General features: G+C 43.8%; 1 protein-coding gene across 1 annotated transcript in view; it reads right to left on the reverse strand.

The window, feature by feature from the left end:
* Positions 1 to 3,032: 3,032 nt before the first annotated feature.
* HORMAD2 (HORMA domain containing 2) overlaps positions 3,033 to 23,348 on the reverse strand; it is a 67,102-nt gene continuing 46,786 nt past the window's right edge. Inside the window, 1 exon segment of the mRNA XM_070385565.1 lies at positions 3,033 to 3,959. Within this exon segment, the coding sequence (XP_070241666.1) occupies positions 3,855 to 3,959 (105 nt within the window). The 3' untranslated portion in view covers positions 3,033 to 3,854.

Here is a 23,348-nt window from a genome sequence, read left to right on the forward strand (position 1 = left end):
GCTCTTATACCAGCTTTCTGTCCCTAAGTATCTGAGCCCCTGAGGAATGGCGCGTGCCCCACCAGTCTGTCTTGGGTATTTCTGGCTCTCTGAACCTGCTGCCTCACCACTCCCATCTCGGGGAAACCTTCACAGCTGAACCTCGTGGCACAGTTAGGACCAGATAAAGTGTTTAGGGAGGCTTGTCCCCAAGGGGGTCCTATTGAGCAGATCTCATGTCCAACTTCCGGCTGGGCTGTAGGGGTCAGTAGACCCTCTGCCTCCCCTACAGTCGGCTACTGGTAACTGTGAGTCTGCCACCTCCAAGAGTTAGTCTCAACGACTTTGACATTCCTTGTTTGTAGAGATGTAGTCACCCAGGGGAAGTGATGTGAGTCGATTAGCACCTCAGGTCTTTCCATTTCTGGGTAGGATTTTGGCTTTACCATTGCCTAACCAAAGAGCCCACTAATTAAGGCCCTCATCCTAACGGAAACTGCGAACTACATAGCAAGTCTCAGCCAGGGCCTCATTACACAAACACACAACCACATTGAAAATATTACCTTTAAAAAACACACATATATATGCGCTAATAATTTCTGAAGAGGATACATTTGGAACAAACAGAGGCATCTCCTCGTTTGTACAGAATCTCGGACCATGCCGTGGCGGGGCTGCTCATTGCCTTGACTCTTACGAGTACAGTGCGGGTCTCATTTTATCGTCTGGGTCTTCCTTCTGACTGAGGGTCTCCACCACTGAGAATTATTTTTACTATAAACCCGGAAACTTCCTGGGAATCTCTAAAGATCCAGTACTACTGGGTTTGAAACCGTGAACTGACAATGTTAAGACACTCTGAGAACTGGCTCTGTTAGTGTTATTTTTTAAAAGAATTGTATATTATATATTAACACATATATGTGGAATCTAGAAAGATGGTACTGATAAACCTATTTGCAGGGCAGGAATAGAGATTCAGACATAGAGAACAGACTTACGGACACGGCAGGGACAGAAGAAGGTGGGATGAACTGAGAGAGTAGCACTGAAATATATACATTACCATGTGGAAAATAGACAGCTAGTGGGAAGTTGCTGCTTAACAGAGGGAGCTCAACCTGGTGCTCTGTGGCAAGCTAGAGGGGTGGGATGGGGTGGGAGGGAGGTTCAAGAGGGTGGGAACGTATGTATGCCCGTGGCTGATTCACGTTGGTGTATGGCAGAAACCAACACAGCACTGTAAAGCAATTATCCTCCCATTAAAAATAAAAGAACAAAACATACACAACTCTGAACCTGTGTGAAGGTCACTTTGACACTGGTGAATCTTTCCAGTCTCTTCCTGGTAGAGGTGAGCTGGAGAAGAAAGCACCCTGACGCCAGAGGGACCTTTGAGAAGGGAAAGGAAGGTGTGGCATTGGTGCCTGGCTTCAAAGGCTGGTGGCAGTCGTGAGCTACACCAACCCTCTTTCAGCTAGACCAATTTTCTGTAAAGACAGAAAAACCGCAGGCAGCCCAAGTCAAATTTCCCTTGCATAGATTTCAGTTTAACGACATCCCAGTTTCCAGGCAACCTGCAGCAGATCTTTGCAAGCGCCAGCGCTGTTGGGGTGAGGGAATGGCGAGAGCGCTGCGGTTTAGGCTCCCCAGCTGGGGTCTGAGTTGTCCTTCTTTTCACCGAACTTCTAGCTTCTGATGAACTTGTGGTTATTCATTCCGTTATTATTAAGGACAGAAATGAATAAGCTACAAAAAGGTTTTTAAAAAAATTTTTCCTCTCCCCATCCCAACAAATTATCCAGTAAATAGAATTGAACACCCTCCCATCTTGATAGCTGGCTGCACATCTGAGCTCTGCTATGTCAAATCAGCGAGTTCACGTCTTCATGGTTCTCGGATCCTCTTGACAACACGTCTCCTTGATGTGCCTAGCCAGGGCACGGGTCCAGCGCCTTCTCTCTGCTGCTGAGACACAGACACACACACACACTCTCTGTCTCTCTCCCTCTTTCCATCAGACACACACACCCCGCCTGTTGGCACCCACTGCAGGAGAGGGGTGTTAATAGAGACAGTAAAAGCACTAAAAGACTATCTAGACAGATTCAGGCTCTAGACTTTGACTTAAAGGATCGCCCACCTTAGGCTAAGTTTATGAAAATTATAGATTGAGAGCTTCTTCTTAAACAAAATGGTTCTCTCTGAAATCCAGATTGACTAATTGCTGCCTATAACTCGTCTGCTCTGAGAGTCAGAGCCCCCTGGGGTCCTGACGAAGCTGTTGGTGTTCAGACACCTGAGGCTCCGGGGCAGGCTCTCGGCCTCACAGGGTCTGCCCTGTCGGAGTTTGCCAGCCTGTGGAGTTCTGCTCCTCCTGGCACTGAGCGCGAGTGGCCTCCTATAGCCTTTGCCAGTCTGGTCTACGCTCTGCGCTCTGGAGACACACAACAAACCTAATCCCTCTACTAGACAGCTAATCTCTTCATAGGATTCTCTTAAGAGAAGTTACGGTGACTCAGGCTCCGGCTCTCTCAAGGATGTAATAAGCCGGTACCTTCCCCCTCCTCCTCCTCCTAGTGGCAGGGCTAGCTCGTGGGAGGACACTCCACATGCTGGGGGAAGGGAACTCGCTCCTCCCTGGCAGGCCTCGGGGCCACAGCCCAGCTCAGGACCCTAGCTGGGGGGCTGCCTGTGGGCAATCGGAAGTTGGAGAGCCTCCCGAAGGGGAGTGTGACAACCACAGGCTGCCGCTGGCTGAGTGCACGTCTGGCCCCTGAGGGTCTCCTCTCAGCCCAGATCAGAGGTCTGTCCTGGGTTCTGAGTCTTTCAAGTGCATTAGAACCCAGGGAGCTCTCCAGAGGGGCCCCCTGGGGTTCTGATGAATAGAAATGAGGCAGGCCTAGGAGTCTGCATTTTAACAAGCACTCCAGGTCCTGATATCCTTACTACACCGATCTGAATGAAGAAAAGTAGATGAGCCAAAAAATACCTTGTGTTTTGATTTTATTTAACCAGAAAGCACACACACTTACATTTAACTTGTTGGTCCTATCCATTTAAATTATTAAATTTCATGGTATAGAAATAATTCAAATAACACTGACATTTATTATTCATCTGATGCTAATCGTTAAGTCTATCAGAATTCTCCCAGAATGACGGGAGGACTGGGGGTATCATGTGCAGGTTACAGACTGACGAGCTGAAGTTTGGGTGGGGGAGTGTGTCACAGGGGCTCTCGGAAGGGGACCAGGCTCCTGCATTGCAGCCCGTCCCCGTCTCGGGCTGGCCAGCAGAAGAGGGCGCAGGGCCGGCTTTGGGGAACTCTACAGAGAGACTACACTTTGGTCCAACACTTAGCTGATTAACCTCGTGATTGAAGTTAACCCAGAAATCACACCTGGATCAGCACTGCCTCACACATGCTATGCGATTCTGTGGGAATTCTAATGAACTGCAGAGGGATTCCAGCACACAGGTTAGAACAAGTTAAAACCTTTTGCGGTTGTCTGAGTACCTGGGGAGTTGAATTATGCAAAGAAAATCCTCTTTCCTTTGAGAAGGACAGTGTGTTTCTCTTCCAAAGAGCTGCTGTGGTTCTTTTCCAGCTATAAAGGGTGTCTCATCTCCAACTCCGCCTCAAAGTAATGCTGGCCCCAAGCAGTCCTGGTGACCTCGTTTCCTTGTGGCCAAGTGAACCCATGTCCTACCCGGTCATTCAGCACTTAGTGAATTAACACAGAAAGTTGAGCAACACATTTAGTAAAGGGCTTTGGTGATAGAAACTTACTTTCCTACTAAAACACTTCATGCACACTTGTTGCAAAATGAACTTATTTTAGAATAAAAGTAGCAAAGGCAGCCAAGTTTCACTTTCTGTCAGGGATGAAGACTTTCACTGGTTCGCTGACCTTCCTCTTCTTTCTGGATCTCTCAGAACTTTGCTGACTGCACACGAAATTCATCTTTTGAATCTGTGAGAATCACCAGAGAGAGGCACAGTTCAGCAGAGATTCTGATATCTGCTCAAGGCACACAACACAGACCAAGCGTTAATCCCCTGGGCGGCATAACGGATCCCAACCTGCCTTGCTGCGGGCTGGGCTAGCCCTGCTCGGAGGCCCAGCTGCCAGGAGCGGAGCCTGGCATTCCAGCTTTCAGGAGCTGAGGCCCCTGGAGGCAGCCAGGTTCGGGGACAGTTTCTTGGCTCTCTTTAGTGAATTCAGCACATCCAGCTCTTGAGAAAAAGCGCTGTCAAGAGGTGGGGCCAACAAGGAGCCATTAAGGGTCAGGAGAGATCTGGGGCACTGATACAGCTTTAGAGGCAAATATAACTCAAGTCACCTTTTCAGTGAGCAGAATCGTACAGTCTTACCTTTTTTTAACTATAGGTTCAGATTAACAAGGTGGGACCATGACCTTCTTTCTGCTTGATGAGAATTATGTTACTGACTAAAGAGAATTCAGTTAGTGAATCATCATGGATATATATTTCTCCACTGGGCTCAGCTTTGGTAAAGATTTTAGAATTTATTTTTGCTTAACCGAGCGAACAACTCAATGTCAGACAATCCCTAATGCCTGGAATTCCAAGACCAGCATGGAGGACATTTTTATATTTTCCAGCCACTAGATGGGAGGAAAGGTTTTTCCATGTTCTCTGTCCTTTGTTTGGAGAAAAATGGAATAAGATACATATTTTTAAGCAAGACTTGTCAGAATATCTAGTAGAAGTTCCAACATTACTCTTTTCTTTTGTTATAGGTACAGGTTATTGTTGTTGACGTGCTTTTACTACAAAATAATGGAGAGTACCAGTAAAGCAGCTAAGTGCCATTTAGAACCAAAGACTGTCTCCACAAACACCTAATTTCATCACCAGTTTTGCATTTTACAAAGTAGTTGAATTTCTGATCTCAGAAACCACAAATTCCCTTTGGCTTAAACCAAGACACTGGCTATATGGAACAGCAAAACTCTGAGAAAACAAGTAGAGCTGCTCATCAAGTAACTGGTTTGCTTAGATATACAAAAGCTTGAAAGGTCTGCCCTAAAGGTAAGGAAATAGCAACATAAAAACCCAAAGCACAAAAACCGACTTCTTTATCTGGGAAGTGAATTTGTTTCAGTGTAGCTGTAAGAAAAAGTACTTGGTAAAATCTAGCTTTTCTAAAAATGCTGCGTGGGCATGCTTTCCATTCAAATGAAATCATCCCCACTTCTGTCAAGTCAGGTTACACTGGGAAGAAGAGAAGATGGGTGTCCAAATTGGCTTGATGGTTTGATAGTTTTGTTCTCTTTTTCTTCTTTGCTCGAGTCAACCAGAGTTCTGTTACAAGCCTCAGGGCTTTACTTGTATTGCAGCGAGTTCACTGAAACACCTTCACGATGTATACAAGGCAACTAGCGCGGTCTGGGAAGTCCAGCGGTTCACAGGAAACCAGTGGGCTCGAAAGCAAGCATTGATCAGTCGGGATGCTTCCTAACATCGATAAATAGTCCGTGTTCTGAACTATACAAACCCACAAATTTATCCATGCAAAGCAACATGTGAGAAACGTTTTTCAGGTGTGCTCCAGCTCACTGAGTTTGCACTGTTAGTGCCAAAGCCACCCAGGCAAGCATTCCACTGGAGGTGTCCAAGTTGAAAACCTGGGATTCATCCACGGCTACTCCATCATCCTCACCCTGAAGTCTAACTAATCACTAATTCCAGTTGAGCCTACCTCCTTAATATCTTTCAGATCCATCCATTTTTCTCTCTTGCCCTGCCTCCAGTTTGCCATAGGCCAGTATCATCTCTCCCAACTCCTGGATCTCAGACTCCCACTCTTCCTGCCTCTCCAATCCACTCTCCCACTCCGGAGCCTAAGTAGTCTCTGGTTAAATCCGACTACATGGCTCTCCTGATTCATCACCCATGTTAGTGACTTCCCACTGTTCTCAAGACAAAGCCCACACTCTCTATGGCCCTGGCCCATCTCTGCAGCTCCATCTTGCTCTAGCCTTCCTTGGCCAATTGCAGTTCTCACATGGCCCCTGCTTGCCCCACTCTGGACCTGGCCTCTGGTGTCTGCTCCCACACTCTGCTCCTGCTCTGTCACCGGGTGCTGGCACTAATACCGTGTCTCTGGTAATGCAAGAGTGCATAAGACACAGTTGTTTTCAAGGATTGAATCTTGTAAGGGAGAGACATTAAGCACATGATTGCAAAATAAGGCAGTACAACATAATAGACATTCATTCATTCAGCAATTACTAATGGAATGCCAGCTCTGTGCGTCGTATTGTTCTGGGTGCTTGGGGCACATTAGTGAACAAACAAGATAAAAACCCTCGCCCTGTAGATTTTACAATCTGGCCATGTTACTTTGTGGCTTAACGATTTCCTATGGCATCTCACCACTTTTAGGCAAAGTCCAGAGTGCCTACCTTGGCTTTTTGTACAGCATTGGTGGTTCTGGGAAAGGGAGGGGCCACTGCTGCTACTGCTGCTAAGCTGCTTCAGTCGTGTCCGACTCTGTGTGACCCCATAGATGGCAGCCCGCCAGGCTCCCCCGTCCCGGGATTCTCCAGGCAAGAACACTGGAGTGGGTTGTCATTTCCTTCTCCAATGCATCAAAGTGAAAAGTCAAAGTGAAGTCGCTCAGTTGTGTCCGACTGGTTGTGACCCCATGGACTGCAGCCTACCAGGCTCCTCCGCCCGTGGGATTTTCCAGGCAAGAGTACTGGAGTGGGGTGCCATTGCCTTCTCCAGGGAGGGGCCACAGAGGGGCTCTAAGACCCTGACGGCAGCTCTGTACTCATTCCTTAGGAAAATGCTCCTGCCCCCAACTCACATACGCATCCGCTGTGATGGGCCATTTGCCATCTGTGGGGGCTGCTACCCCCTGGACACCCCCAGTTCGAGTTGCCACCTGCCAGGGCCTGGCTGTGTCCAGCAGTATCCGCCGCATCTCCTCTACTCTGTCTCTCACTGTCTCTCACTCTCTGCCCGCTCAGTTTTCTCAGCCCCCACGAATGGCAAATGGCCCATCACAGTGGATGCATGCGCGCGCGCGTGTGTGTGTGTGTGTGTGTGTGTTGGGGGGAGGAGCATTTTCCAAAGGAATGAGTGCAGAGCTGCCGTCAGGGTCTTAGAGCCCCTCTGTGGCCCCTCTTTTTCCCAGAACCACCGATGGTATATGAAAAGCCAAGGGAGGGACTCTGGACTTTGCCTAAAAGTGGTGAGATGCCACAGGAAATCACTAAGCCAAAAGCTTTGTCCTGATTCTAGACGTCTGCACACGATGTTTCATCTGTTCGACAAGATCTTTCCTCCACCAGTCCTCTTTTGGCCTAATTAATTCCTACTCATTCTTCAGATGAAACATTATTTCCTCAAAAAGCTTTCCCTACCCTATTCCTATTAAGTTAGGTACCCCAATCATATGCTGTTAATAGAGTCCCAGGAGATTGGGCACTTGCCTGTCTTGGTCACAACCAGCATATAGTAGGGCCTGAATACATTTTTTTCTATGAATGAATGAATGAATCTATCCTCAAACAACACTGCCTGCTGTATAGAAAGGTGTGTGGAGGCATCAAGTGGATGCTGGGTGGTGAGTCATGCTACTGGAGTAGTCAGGTGATAACCTTGGGTACCAATGCCGGAGAGACGTCAACAGTGAGAGAAGTATTGAGAAGGTAGAGTCCGTAGGATGATCCACTGGACACAGTGGTAAAGGAGAGGTGGGGAGGTCAGCAATGACTCCCCATTTCTGGTTCAGCTAACTTCAGGGATGGAGGGACTCTTCTCTCAGGCAGAGAACAATCAGGGTTTTGAACCTGCTGTGTTTGGAGTACTTGAGAAAACCCAAGTAGACATAGGGGATCGGCAGCTATGTATGGACTGGAACTCGGGATGGAAGTCTGGGTTGGACATGTAAATGTGACAGTCATCAGCATATGGAGGCTAATTAATGCCGTGGGTGTGGAAGAGTTTGCTTATTGAGAGATCAGAGCGTGAGAAGGGAAAGGAGGCCAGGATACAGCCATAAGGAACTCCAACACTTAGAGATTAGGTGAAAGAGAGCCAACAAAGAAGGGGGAGAAAGAGATAGAGAAGTCTAGACTGTCCTACAAAGAAAGCCAAGGGAAGAGAGGTTTAAGAGGGACGAGAGAAAAAATTAGCGATGAAGGCTTTTTTTCCCCTGTAGTGTCAGGGGTTGCTGAGAAGTCAAGGATGATAAGGACTGAAATATGCCTACTTGATTTAGACAGGGAAGTTACTAGCTGCATTGGAGTTTGGGGGGCAGATGTCACCTTGAAGTCAGTTGAAGAATGCATAAAAAGTTAAAGACATTGAGACAGCAAGTATGCAAAGTTTTATAAAAAGTCAAGAGGGAGTGACCAGCTCAACCTGGGGAATTTAGAGAAGGCCCCTAAGCATAAGAGAGACACTGAGATGGGTCTTAAAGTATGGGTTCACTGCACTGGAGATGCGGAAAGTGGGTAAGCGAGGTCACTCTAGGCGGAAGGTTCATTCAGCATGTTTAAAGCACCATGTCCCTTCCATGTGAAAAGACATGGAAGGGACATGCAACAGTGAGAAATGTCCCTTTATTAGACTGGCCCTAGGGTGAGGCGTTAGATATCAACACTCTCCTGTTAAAAATGCAAATTCCCCTATAATTATTACTCAGTATGATATTAGTGTAAATTAACTTATCAAATGGTCTTCTCACAGGCTTCGGGAAGAAGACAGATAAGTATCAATACAGAAAGAGCAGTCAGGGCACCGTGCTTTGCATTAGGAGGTTGATCCGTCTGGGGAACAGAGCCGGGGGGCAGCCCCAGACAACCAGGAAATACCGTGAGAACTTTTTGTGCCTGGGGTGACAGTGCAGAAAATTTTGTTTATTACTTCACAACTGTCTGCCAGGTCAGATCCGGCAAAATGTTTTCTGTTTAGAAAGTCAGTCCTTGCCAGGACAGATGTGTGTGTGTTTATATATTATATATATATATATATAAAATCAAGTGTGAAGTATGGGATCTCTGGACTTAGAAGTTCCCAGATCAAGGACATTTATGGTTCAGAGAGGGTTTGTTCTCTTACAGCTAAGTTATACAGCCATGATGTTAGTTGCAAATCGTCTCCCTTAAAATGTATCTTTTTTGCACAGTGAAAGGTGGATCAACAGTGATTATCCAGTAAATGCTACTAGCCTGAATGGAGCTTGTTGTTAACATTGTGATGAATGAGTGGTTAAGAAACCAAATTCTTAAAGGGAATGCTGACCTCCAGCTCCAGTGGAGCTGTGAGCTCTCTGATGTGTTGGGAAGTGTCTCGCATTTTCCTGGGATTTATGAAGAGTTTGCTCACTGACTTAGGGTTCTGGGCCACGTTTATCTCTATTTGGGAAGTAAATATGTAGTCTCCTTAGAAATCACGTATTTCCATTAATCTCTAAAAAGTTCATTCTATCAGTTCTTCCTTCCTGTACATTTTCTAATGCATCATGTGGCTTTAAAAGTTCCATAATTCATTCATTTACTCAGCCAATATTTGGGGCATCTTCTCTGTGTCAGATATTGTGCTGAGCACGAAAGACACAAAGCTGATCAAGACATACTTCATGTCCTTCAAGAGATTATGGTGGGGAAACAAACTGGCTACAGATGAAATGATAGAGTCCTGTGTAGGGCACGGTGAAGGTTCCAAAAAGATCTTATCAGCTCTTCCTGGGGAGGCCTGGCAAGGCTTCAGAGAGGATGTAAAACCCGAACTAAGAACGGCAAGATGAGCAGACATTCACCAGGTAGATGGCATTAGAGAGAACATTCTAGACAAAAGCAGCACAGGGATGGGATAGAAAGCAGAATACCCCTGGAGGACTGGGAATCGTTCAGCGGGACTAACAGAAAGGGCATAGGGTGGTGGGCTGGGCCAGGCAATGTCGTTCTCCCAAGTTTGGACTTTCTGTGCTGTCGTGGAGTGCCTCCAAAGAGCCCTAGAGCAGGTGTGTTGTGGAAAGGTCCTGATGGCTGCAGTGTAAGGGGTGAGCCGGGGGCAGTGAGACGAGGAGCAGGAAGGTTACTTCAGGAGAACTGATCCAAGGGAGAACAAGGGCCACAGTGAGGCTAGACCGGGGTGGGCAATGGGGGCAGAGGGCAGAGGAGAGAAAGAGTGAGGGTCTGAACCTGGACCCTGACACATCCTTGCCATTCATTATGATGGGCACAGAGATGGCAAAGGAAAGAAAGGAGTAAAACAAAATGACAAAAATCATCAATGATGGCACTAATTAAGATGGGAAATAGAGGAAGCTGAGGGGGTGGGTGGTAGAAGCAAGCTGGGGAGGGTGGGCAGAGAAGTAACTGACTCTGGTTCCAAGATTCTGTGTTGGAGGTGAGCTCTCCAAATGCAGATGTCCCCCAGGGCCCCGGCTGGGTGATCTGGAGCCCAGGAGGAGGGAGGGCACCATGTCAGGAGCACAGGGAGGGTGTATTCACTTCACATCAAAGACGGGCTGTTACCCGAGCTCCGGCAGGACGGTGGTTGAAGTGGCTGTAGGTACAGATACCTCTTTAAACAGGAGGGCAGGAGGTTGAATGATTCGTTCCTGCTGGGCTTAGTCAGTTCTATGAAGTAGAGTTCAGGTCGTCTGTTTAGCAAGGGAGTCAACTGTCTTGGGTGGCACTGAAGACACTTACATGGTGTAAGCATGGAGAGTGGAAAGGAGCCACTGATGGACTTTCAAAACTAATAGTTACTGCTTAGGATCCAGGTAACTTTAAGATACAGCACCTTCAAATGAAAAAATGTGACTTTGACATATTAAACATTTTGCTCTTCTTTTTACAACCATCTGAATGCTTACAATAGACTTGCTAAAAACATCACAAATGCTATCTCATTTATTCCTTGCGACAACTATGTGAGGACAGAGAGGGGCTTTTTATTCCTCTCTTACAGATGTAAAAACTGAAGCTCAGAGAAATGAAATAACTTGTCCACTTCACACATTTAGTAAGTGGAAGTCTTGAACACAGGTCTCCTGACTTCAAATTCAGTACTTTTTATCATCTGCTTTCAACCCAAAGGGGAAACAAAGGTAGGAGAACCCAGCCATCAGAACTCTGGGTAGGGCTCCTCGGTTTCTGTCTGAGGCTGACCATTGTTGGGCACAGCCTGCTGGGACCTCAAATGAAAAGCCAAAGCTGAGTTCATTAATCTTCCTTTGGAACCCATTTTTCCTCCTGACTTTTCGATTTCTGTTAATCACCATTTCCCAGTCATCAAAGGTGGAAGACACAGTCACCCTAGACCCCTCTCTCATTTCCTGATGCCTACACAGCGCTCTTGCAATGAGCACGTGAAACAGCACAGATGGAGCGCCTGGTCCATCCCCCACATGCAAGTCCCTCAGTGCCTGGTGGCTGTCGTCATTCCTACTCCAGCCAGACTGGATCCTGTGGTAGGCTGAGAAGGGCCGCCAAAAGATGTCCATGTCCTAGTCCCTGGAGCCTATGAACAATACCTTATATGGCAAAAAAGGCATGGCAGGGGGGCAGTCTCTGCAGGTGTGCCTGAGGGTCTTGAGATGAAGAGGTTATCCTGGATTATCCAGGTGACCCTACCCATGAGCACGTGTATCCTTATGAGAGGGAAGAAGAGGGAGACTGGAACACTGACAGATGAGGAAGAGACCGTGTGACCCCTGAGGGAGAAACTAGAGTGATGTGGCCATAAGCCAAAGAATGCCAGGGCCACCAGCAGCTGGAGAAAGCGGAGAACCAATTCTCCCCTAGATCATTTAGAGGAGTATGGATTGCTTTCGGCCCAGTGACTGAGTTTGGGATTTCTGGCCTCTAGTGAGAGAATACATTTCTGATGTTTTAAGCCACAAGATTTGTGGTCCTTCGTTACAGCAGCCCTAGGAATCTAACACAGTTATTCCCCCTAAACACCTCATTCTCTCCCCTCTTCTCTATTTCTTCCACATTTCAGAAGACAGAAATCTTCTGTTATTAATACTTACTCTCTTAGGTTTTGAGTAATTCTTTCAAGGTCAATCTCTAAAAGTATTTCATTCACAAAGTCTTTCCTGTTTCTTTAATCTGATATGAATTTTCTTTCTTGAGCAAATACTCACAGCACATTTTTTGTAATTATGTTTTCCTGACAGCATTAATATTTATAAACAATTTGTCCTTTACCTAGAACAGGGTTTAAGTTCTTTAGGACTGAATTTGTATTAATATGATTTTTAGACTCCCCGGGATGCTTCACAGAGTGTCTTTTACACACATCAGCAATTCTTTTGCTATTTATCTGAACTACTTACAAAAGTAAATTACATAGTTATTCACACATCCTAAAGCTGCACTGTCATATGGCAGCCATTAGCCATGCGTGACCACTTAAATTTAGTCAAAATTAATTAAAATTTAGAATTCGGTTCCTCAGTTGCCTTAGTCACATTTCAAGTGTTCAGAAGCCACCTGTGGCTGCTCAATTCAAGCGCAGAATAACCACGTATCAGACATCACAGATACAGAACATTGTCATCGTCACTGAAGTTCTCCTGCACAGAGCTGCTTCACAGAGGCAATCTGTGACTAATCCAAGCAGACAGGTTTCCTAGGGACTGTGGTGACAGTAGTGAAATTAGAAAATAAAATCTCCTCAAAAACTCAAAGACCCATTATTGTAAAAAAGTCACAATTTTCCAAGATTACTTTATCAAATCAATGCAACCTCAATCAATATCCCATTAATGTCTTTTGGAACTGAAGATGATTCTAATGGTTGTCTAGAAGTGAAAATATACAGAAAAATCTTTAAAATACTAAAAAAGAAGAACTATGAGGTGGGGGAAAGAGTTGGTTTTCCAGGCTGCAAACACAGAGTAATTAAAACACAATGGCAATACGAATAGACATATGAATCAATACAGTAAAATACAATAGCAAGGCTAAAGACAAACTATCTAGGGTTTTAATTTATGATACAAGCAGCATTCAGATTAGCAGGGGAAGGGTAGCAATTCAACACCAACACAATGGGAAGACTCTCACACCAGGAAAAACAAAATCCAGCGAGCTTAGGGAGCCAAACGTAAAAACTAAAATTAGTTTATTAGAAGAAAATGTATCAATAGGAGAACTTCTTAGAAGAAAATATGGAAAAACAAGTTTATAGCTTTAGGATTGCAGAGACCTTTTTAAAAAATGTTTATTTACTTGGCCGTGCCGGGTCTTAGCTGGAGCATGTGGGATCTAGTTCCCTAATGGGGGATTGAACCTGGGCCCCTTAGGGGGCGCAGAGTCTCAGCCCCTGGACCACCAGGGAAGTTCCTGCAAAGACCTTTTTAAGCAAGATATAAAATGGTAAAACCATGGAAAGTTATCCTGTGTTCCTAAATTGGAAGACCTAATGTCGTTAAGCTGTCAATACTACCCAAAGCAATCTACAGATTCAATATAATCCCTGTCAAAATCCTAGTGACTTTTTTTTTCTCAGAAATAGAAAACTTCATTCCAGAAATCATATGAAATCTCAAGGGACTTTGAATTGCCAAAACAACCTTGAAAAAGAAGAACAAAGGTATAGGCCTCACACTTCTGATTTCAAAACAACGACAAAGCTACAGTGATCCAAATGTTGTATTGGCCCAAAGACAGACACACAGACCAAGACACAGAATAGAGTCCAGAAGTAACCCTCACATATACAGTCAAATGGTTTTTGACAAGGATGTCCAGAAGGGGTGACCAAAGGAGATTGATTTTTGACAGAGGGGATGCCCAGTGGGGAAAGGAAAGTCTTTTCAAGAAATGATGTTGGTAGACCTGGATATCCATGTGCAAAATAATGAAGCTGGACCTTTGTACCACATACAAGTATCAACTCAAAGTGAACTGAAGACCTAAACATAAGAGCTAAAACCATAAAACCCACAGAAGAAAATGAAGGGGGAAGTCTCGTGACATTGGACTGGGCAAGACTTTCTTGGACATGACACCAAAAACACAAGCAACAAAAGAAAAAACAGATAAATCTAACTTCATCACAATTAACAACTTTTGTGCACCAGAGGACACTACCAAGAGATGGACGAGACAACCCATGGAATAAGAGGAAATATTTGCAAGTCGTATCTTGTAAGATATTAACATCCAGAATATATAAAAAACTACAATTGCAACAAAACAATCTGATTAAAAAGTTGGCAAAAAAGAAAATATACAAGTGGCACAAAAGCAGATGAAAAAGACTCTCAACATCACTAATCATTAGGGGAATGCAAATCAAAACTACAGTGAAATATCACTTCATACTCATTAGGATGGCTATTAGTCAAAAATAAGAAAACAGCGAGTACCGGGGACAACGTGCAGAAATGGGAGCCCTGACGCACTGCTGCTGGGAACGTAACATGGTGCAGCTGCGATGGAAAACAGCATGGCGCTCCTCATGTAATCAAAAATGTAATTACCGTATGATCCCAACAATTTCACTTCTAGGTATATGCCCGAAAGAACTCAAAGTGTGAACTTGAACAGATATTTCTACACTCATGTTAATGGCCGCATGATTCACAATAGCCAAAAAGCGGACTCAATCTCAATGTCCAGAGATGGATGAATGGGTAAACAAAATGCAGTGTATACATATGACGGAATATTGTTTAGTCTTAAAAATGATGGAAATTCTGACACGTGCTGCAACATGGATGAACCTTGAAGACATTACGCTAAGTGAAATAAGCCAGTCACAAAAGGACAACTAGTGTATGATTCCACTCATAGGGTTTTCTAAATATACTAACAAGGAAAAATCTCTAAGCCATATGTTAAGTGAAGAAGGCAAGTTTCAGGAAAAGATGCCATTATCCCATTTATGCTTTTAAAATATCCGTAAGTATATGCATATATGTGTGTATATATGTGTATGTATATATACCATATATGCATACATTCCTATACATGCATATAGTGCTATTCAGTAGAAATAGATGCAAGACACCATTACAAGCCACATATAAAATTTTCTAGTAGGTACACTGTAAAAAGTAAAAGGAAACAGATGAAATTAAATTTTAATAATTATTTGATCCAGTATATAAAAAATATTATTTTAATATGTAATCAAAATTGAGATATTTTGCATTTTTTATACTATGTCTTTACAATCTGGTATGTATTTTCCACGTACAGCACATTTCAACCCACGTTAGCCACATTTCAAGTGGTTTACAGCCACATGTAACTCCTGGCCACCGTGCTGGGCAGCACAGCTTGTGTGTATGTTTTAAATTCAAAGTCAATGATATGCATCCTTATTGGTGTTTTTTAAATTATCTATGAGAATGTATTCATGTGTAAATTGTATTGGGTTGACCAAAAAAGTTCATTTGAGTTTTTTGAAACATCTTACAGAAAAGCCCAAACAAACTTTTTGGCCAACCCAATATAATTAGTTGCATTAAAAATTTGAAGTATCTGTTTATTCTGTTAAAACTATATCTTTTATTAATTGCTATGTTTATAATCAACAATCTTTACCTCTTTGTTTTCCTTTATTTCAATGTGATGAAAGTTTTACTACATTATTTTAATTCATAAACTGGGAAAGTCATAAAAGAACATTAAAAGCCTTAAAATTTTTGTTGTTTACCTTTTACAATTGCAAAGTATTCTAAACTATTATTAAATACTTTTCAATAGAAAAATGTCAGCTACTTTCCTACTTCCACATGCCTGAGTAATTAACTATTAATTCTGTGGTAACTGAAGTAGAAATATAAAACACATATAAACACATTCAAGCACATACTTGAAGTAATTATAAAAATGAAACAGTCGTTTTCAGTTTGCAGCATGTAGGAGGAAGCGTATAGGCGATGACATGATGATGTTACTAGATGTGCTAAACTTGACATAGGTCTGCTGATTCTTCAAAAATGAGATGAACAGATAACAGATACAGAATTGGAAATGATACCCGCTTCTCACAGACTCGCTATGTAGGTCATTTGCTTGAGTCTGAGTCTCTGAAAAGCGCTTCAGCAGGTGTTGAAAGAAATAGAGTATAACCGTAAGTACAGAAATGACTCTATGGAGACGGGCCCCGTAAAACAGGCAGAAAAGGGCCACTCTGCTTGAGGACTGTCTGACGTGGAAGAGCTCTTACTGGTGTGATGTCCAGACCCTGGGTCATGACTGCCTGCTCCTGCTGGCAGGAAAGAGAGGGCGAAGCTGACGACACTTAGGAGCTCTGGCACCCCCCAAACAGTTCTTGCATACAAGGTGGAGACAGAATGGCAAAGATCCCTTCACTGAGAAGTCAGATTTTCACTTTAAACTGGCCCTGAGTTCACTTGAAGAAACAAAGAAAAAAAAAAAAAAACTAAAAAGAAGTAGTTGAGTGTTTAGAGTGTGGACAGGTTTTATATGAGGGACAGCCACCTAACCTTAAGTTGTATTTTGCTTCTTCAGCAAACAGTGAAACATTTTCCAAGTTTTAAACAGAAAATGAAAATAATCATACCTCTCTTTCTGATCTACCTTTATTTGCTAATATATTTGAATCCTTTCCTATAATTAACGGAACTTTGCATGGCATCAGTTCAGTTCACATCTAGTTATTTAACTGCCTGATTCCTTTTTCTGGATTTTATTTATCTCTTGCATAACTAGTACAGTCACATGGTATGAAATTCAAAATGCAAAATAAAGGTGCACAGTGAGCTTCTCCCTGCCACTCAGGGCCCTGTCTAGAAGGCAACCTCCACCAGTTTCTTGGACAACTTCCCAGAAACGGTGCTGTTTCCATTTTGAAATTTAACTCTGCAGGTGGTGCTAGTGGTAAAAACCTGCCTGCCAATGCAGGAGCCACAGGAGATGCGGGTTCAATCCCTGGGTTGTAAAGATCCCCTGGAGAAGGGCATGGCAACCTATTCCAGTATTGTTGCCTAGAAAATCCCATGGACAGAGGAGCCTGATGGGCTACAATCCATGGGGCTGCTAAGAGCTGGACACGACTGAAGCAACTTAGCACGTGCGCACTGCTAAAAAACTTAAACTGCTAGAAAAAAGTTCACGGTATCATCCCCTAGGTTGCTTCACTAGAGCTGGGTCAGGCCTGGACCGTTGAGGAAGTGAAGGGCTGTGACCAGGTCACCGACCTCGTTGCAGGGTCACGCCTGGTCTCATAGCACGTGAAGGTGCGCTTTCTTCCTGCTGCCTCCAGTTATCAGTTATCTTCCCCATCTGGAGACCCCATGTTTTCCTCCTGACTAAAGGAAGTGAGAGAGCCAGACTGTAGGAGGGTAAGAATGAGGGTCGGGCAAGCAGAGGCTCAGGTAGCAGGCTGAGTACCAGATTCAGGTCCCAGGTGTCCAGGTGGGGATGACGCGGCAGGCTCGGGCAGCAGAGCGATGCACGGTAGTGAGGAACACAGACGTGGGACAATGAGCTCTAACCAGCATCTCCCACAGGTAGGAGAAGTGAGGGCTAAATCAAGATGCAAGCAGGATGCTGTAGGTACACAGAGGGAGAGAGAGAACGGCGGGAGGGGCTTCATCAATCAGCCCAGGGCTGCTTGAGCATGTCTGATGAGCGTCTTCTCAAAACAGCACACGTTTTTCCCTGACTCATGAAAACCCAGAGCTGGGAGAATGCCAGACCCACGTGCTGAAGCTCAGTCAGTAGGGAAGCCTTTAAAAACCAATATGGGGAGGAAGCACTCAGAACTTGCACACGCACAAAAATATAGGGATTAATAATAAGTCCCCCAGCAGCTTACGACTGGACTCAGAACCAAAACAAAACACTCATTTTCAAAAGCTTTACTAATTCATTAAAATCGAGGCTGCCAGGCGTTGCTCGCCTCCAGGGGGCGCCATTCACATCGCTGCCCGTGACTTCGGTAGCCCCTGGACTTGTGCAACATTGTCGACATAACCGTGCATGGCAACCCTATGAGGGCAAACATCACTTTTTGGGAGACCACTTCCTAAGTTTCCCCATCACTAAATTTTTACTTGGGATACAAGATTTTCCTTTGGGCTAATATTTTCTATGATAAGAAGAAATCAGGTATTTAGCAATATGAATATGCTTTCTTAAAACTGCAAGTTTGTTGAGTATAAGCTGCAGTGTAGCTATGCTACAGAATGTGGCTAGATTATATACCTAAAATATGGCATAGTGTGCATATTTTCCAACGCATAAAGATTTTCCATGATGGGGTAGGGCTGCTCGGTCTCAAATATTATTTATTCAGAAATGTAAGGCTATTTCAAATCAAGTCGGCCAGAGAGCAGGGTGGAATACTATTATTGTTGCAGGGCGTCTGGCACATACATTGTCATTCTGAGGCTTTTAGGTTTTATGATTCAAAGTTGAAAGTTTCAGAAGAGTTTTCCTGATTCCCCTCAGCATGTCTCTTTTCATGGCCATTGTCAAATCCAGCAGGGTAAAGACATCTACCCATTTGAAAAACCATATGACGGTGGGTCACGTGAAAGAATAAAACAACAATGTGGAAAAAGTTTCTGTGCACGTTTAAAGTTATGCCAGCATGGTTCATAGTTCCTGGTTCAAATATTCCTGGTTAGGACGCATCTAGCCAAGTGAAATCAAATATCTGTCATCTTAGATACAGTTGTGTCCTGTTCTCTGTGTTTTGCATTCATTGGTGAATATGCAGGCACTGATCTTTTTTAAGTTGTTGGGGCTGGGTTTTTTTGGTTTTGTTTTTGGTGGGTAGGTATTGAGCTAATTCCTAGTGGTTTTTAGAGTTTACCCACATTTTCCCTTTTTGTGGAAATATTTACGCTGGGGATTTCCACTAAGGGAATTGGAGTTAATAGAGCTCTTTGGGGAGTGTGTGTTGGGGGGATGATGGAAGGGATATAGCAGCTGAGGCCATATTTCTATTAGTGCCTTTTTTTTTTCTTGCCCCACTCGGAGTGTTTCCATACACATAAGACTTAATCTATGGGTTCTCATAGAATATTATATATGTAAAATAAGATCATGGATTTGAAAACATTTGGCAGAGTATCTGGTACATGTTAATCACTCAATATAAATTGATTGTGTCTAGTTGACTGATTTTGCCTGATTTTGGTGAATATGTGGTTGCTATAGGTGAAATGTGCCCTAAACTGGTGTACGAATTTTTAAAAATCTACCTTCTCTTGAGGTATGAGATGTATACAGGATCTCTGAGTGATAAGTGAAATTATATATTTAATAATAGTCCTCCACTTCAAATTTCAGCTGCAAACCTGTAGTTTTCTTATAAGTGCAACAGTGGCACTGAAAAGCATACAAACGGAGACATCCTCTCAAATCCCACCCAAGAAGCCATGAACAAGCTTAAAAAATTATTCATCTGGTTATTTTCACGGTATAGTGCAAAGACTCAGAACTAGGGGGCTGGGTTCCATCACTGACTTGCAAGTTTCCATCACAGTGAAAAAAAAAAAAAAAAGGGAGGGGGATCATATTTGCCATGGACCAAACAGCAATGCTTTGAGGATTAATGACATAATGTCTGTAAAGAGGTTGGAGCTCCTTGGAAAAAAGACACTACATAAATATAAAGTAGTATTAATATTTAGGCTTAGTCCACAATGTGAGACCTGCTTTCTCTGGCTCATGAGGTCACCAGCAGTTTGGTAACGTGTGCTCAGACACCCACAGAGGAGCCTTGTTCACTTCCTTGTGAGTGGGCCATAGAGCTAATCTGGACCCACCTGGTGGGAGCGCCCATGGAGGCTGCGTCCCCTTCCCATGGCCTCTGAGTGGGCACAGATGGAGCGAGCCGACTCCCTGAAGGAATGAGACACGGGCCGAGGGAGCACTTCAGCAGCATGCAGGGCTTCCCAAGAATGCAGTGGGAGTTTGGGAATGTTTTGGCTTAGAATTAAACAAAAGTCCAGTCATATTGTATCTTGATTTAGAAGAAGGGCTAAATTTGCCTTTCTCAGACAAAGAAAATTGGGATTAAGAGTAGGAATGAGAAAGCTGCTTCTTGGAATGGTTAGTTTATGTCTTTAAAGGATTTGGAGGCAGACTTGGGTATTTCTGTCCTGGGAAAGCTGTGGTCTCCAGGGACTGTCTGCAGGCTCTTTGATGACTACTTTCTGTCTCCTTGTTAGTGCTTCGTCTCTGTGAACTGGTTATCAAGGGTGATCTTGCAGAGGTCTAACTGAATGGCAGTAAGGTGACGAAATATTTTTATTTCTCAGTTTTAAAAGATAAAGTTAATTTTGCACCTCAGGCATCAGAAACCACCATCTTCAAAAAATGTAAAATTCATGAATTTACCAAAAGCACTGGCACTTGATAGTGATTCTGAGGCTGTGGCCATAATATCAAACTGTTTGAGCAAGAGATGGAGAATGTGAAGAAATATTTCTTTTTTTAAAAGCTGGGTGTTTTGTTTCTACATTGATGTAGGTTGTATATTCTTTTAGAAATGATTCGGTTTCTTTGTCCACTGCTTTCTGTGGTATTTCAGACTTATTGATATTGAAAATAGGTACTTTTTTAGGAGAAAGGAAACAGAAACGAATTGGAAAGCTTTCTCTAAATGAAATATTGACCCTAGTGGTTCTTCCTCAATGAGCAGTTCGGCCCTCATGCCAGTGTCGGGTGTAGCAAAGCCAGAGAGGCTCGTGCACGGCGGGGTGTCAGGGCCTGGGCAGGGTGAGGAGGGTGTCCCCATGGAGGACAGGCCTGGTGCAAGCAGTCAGAGGCTGAATGGAGTGGGGATGGTTCACAGGTATGGGAGACTCTTGGGGCGTCAGAGCCTGAGCAGGGTGACATGGGTACCTATATGTGTGTGGGGAAGATGGCGAGGATGGGAGCTTGGTTACACTTGAGGGGATGGATACCGTAAGTAATATGTTAAGTATAATGGGGCCCAGGTTTCTCACTGATGGAGAAAGAAGTTACAAATATGGAAAGAGATAAAACCAGAATTTCTATGGGATTAGATGGGAACTGGTGGTAGAGGTGTGAATTCACAGATTCATGATAGGAAAATAATTGTGTCTTGGACAGTGGAGGAGGAGTGGGAATGAAGGCCTGATTACCGTGGCATGCAAAGAGAAGAGAGAGGGAAGTGGGCACAGCAAGCGCAGGCAACTCTCTTGCAAGGTGGATATGATTTAGGTCAATAGAAAGAAGAAAGGCATTCCAAGCTAGAGAAGATTACTTGTTAAGTTATGGAGGCAGAAACGAACTTGGCTTGTTCTCGTGACAGTGAGAAAACTGACTCAAGGAAGGGGGAAGGGGTTGGGTAATAGTGGGAAATAAGACAGGTAACGTGGAGGCAGATCGTGAGCATCCTGAAAGCCAGGTAGAGGTGTTTAGACTTGACGTAGTAGGAAATAGGAATCATGAGATATTTTGATTAAGGAAGTGATATGATGAGAGTTGCATTTAAAGAAGATGTGGGACGGAGCAGGAGGCGGTGGGAGAGCTTGGGAGGCTGTGGCAGCAATTCAGGTGCAAGGGGACAAAGGCCTGGACTCAAGTTCTGGCAGTAAGAACGGACTAAAAAAGGAAAGCTTGGGGAAATTTTGATACCCGACTAAATAAATGATCTCAAGATTCTGTACCTAAGAGGATGAAGCTGATGCTGAGAGGCAGGGAAATTGGATAAAGAAAGCTCTTTTGGGTGTGGGAAGGAGAGGGCAGTGAGGAATAAAAAGACAAGCATTCTGGATTTGACATGATAGTGGGACATCAAGGTGGAAATGCCCAATAGAAGATTAAAGATACAGAACTGAAGCTCTGTTCAGTTCTCATGGTCAGGGCACAAGATGAGACATTTGGGAGCCAACGGTACACATGTGATGATCAAAACCCTGAGAATGGATGAATCCTCCCGAGTCAAGTATGTAGACATCGAAGAGTATGGAGTCAGGACCTTGGACAGGTTGGGGTTTGCCCACAGTTAGAGGCGGGAGAAGGAACAAAAGTAACAGAGTGAAATGGATGACAGCTCAGGAGGGTGGAAGAGAGTGAGAACAGTGTAATGTCACAGGAATAAGAAGGAACATTTAAAAGAGAATATACAGTCAACATCATAAAACAGGTCAAGAAGAATGAAAACTAAAAGAGGAAAGACTGTGAGATCTCTTATTGGAAAAGTCATTATTAGAAAAAGTGAAGGAAGGTGAAGAAGAGGGAGAAAGCGCACGTTCTGATTCAAAGAGCAGGTGAGAAGGGGCGCAGTAAATGGACAGCATCTCGTGAAAGACTGGGTGTGGAAAGAGCACAGTTAACTAGGACGATCAGGATCACGTGAAGCTTTCTTCTACCTAATGTCTGGACAGCTTCATCCAAATTTTCCTCCTCACCTTCTACTGCAAGAATGTCAAAGTCCTGCTTTTGAACAGAGTCAGGATTGTGACACAAAGCTCCCAAAACCAAGTGGAAGAATTTATCTCTGTGTGTTCTTCTAAGTTAATAGGAAAGTATCTTGGTGGACTTTCAAACTATCTTTTACTAATATCTTTTCCCCTAAATTGAGACTATGGATGTCCTGGCAAGAAGCTCCAAAAAGACAGAGTATGCATGACAAATTTAAAACATGAAAATATTTTCAGATAATATCATTATTATATTCAGTGGCCTTCTACACATTTGAGATATTTATTTCCAAGTCGGAGACTATGAGCTAATATTCTCTTCTTAAGACCATTCAGACTTAAATACTTTAAATGTGATTTTAAAGTAGCTTTATAGTATTATGAAGTGTTTTTAATGTTAAAATTGTTAAGCAATATTTCACCAATTCTGAGAAGTCCTGTCTAAAGCAAGTTAGACCAAACCATTATTCTTCAAACCAAAATGCTTAAAGGAAAAAAATGCATTGCTGGTCCTAAAAATTAATTCTTGAGATATTTATTTTTTGAGGAGTACATTTACTGATTTCTGGTAAAATGGTACATTGACACGCTGTCAATATTTATTTAGTTTCCTCCCCAAACCTCGCTAGAGTGACAGTAAAGAGATTTAAGAGTAGAAACCCCAAAGGACTGGAAGAATAAGAGAGAAAACAACAGCAATGAGAGTTTGGAAGCTGGAAAGCAGACAGATAAGAGTAACTAATGTCCCTGGTAACTTAAACCAGCAGTGGGGCTAACCGAGAACTACCCACATGTACAGGGGCACTGATGTATAGATCAGTCTTACGGACTCTGTGGGAGAGGGAGAGGGTGGGGAGATTTGGGAGAATGGCATTGAAACATGTATACTATCATGTATGAAACGAGTCGCCAGTCCAGGTTTGATGCACGATACTGGATGCTTGGGGCTGGTGCACTGGGACAACCCAGAGGGAGGGT

The sequence above is a fragment of the Bos mutus genome, chromosome 17 (assembly GCF_027580195.1).
Source record: "Bos mutus isolate GX-2022 chromosome 17, NWIPB_WYAK_1.1, whole genome shotgun sequence".
Classification (NCBI taxonomy): domain Eukaryota; kingdom Metazoa; phylum Chordata; class Mammalia; order Artiodactyla; family Bovidae; genus Bos; species Bos mutus.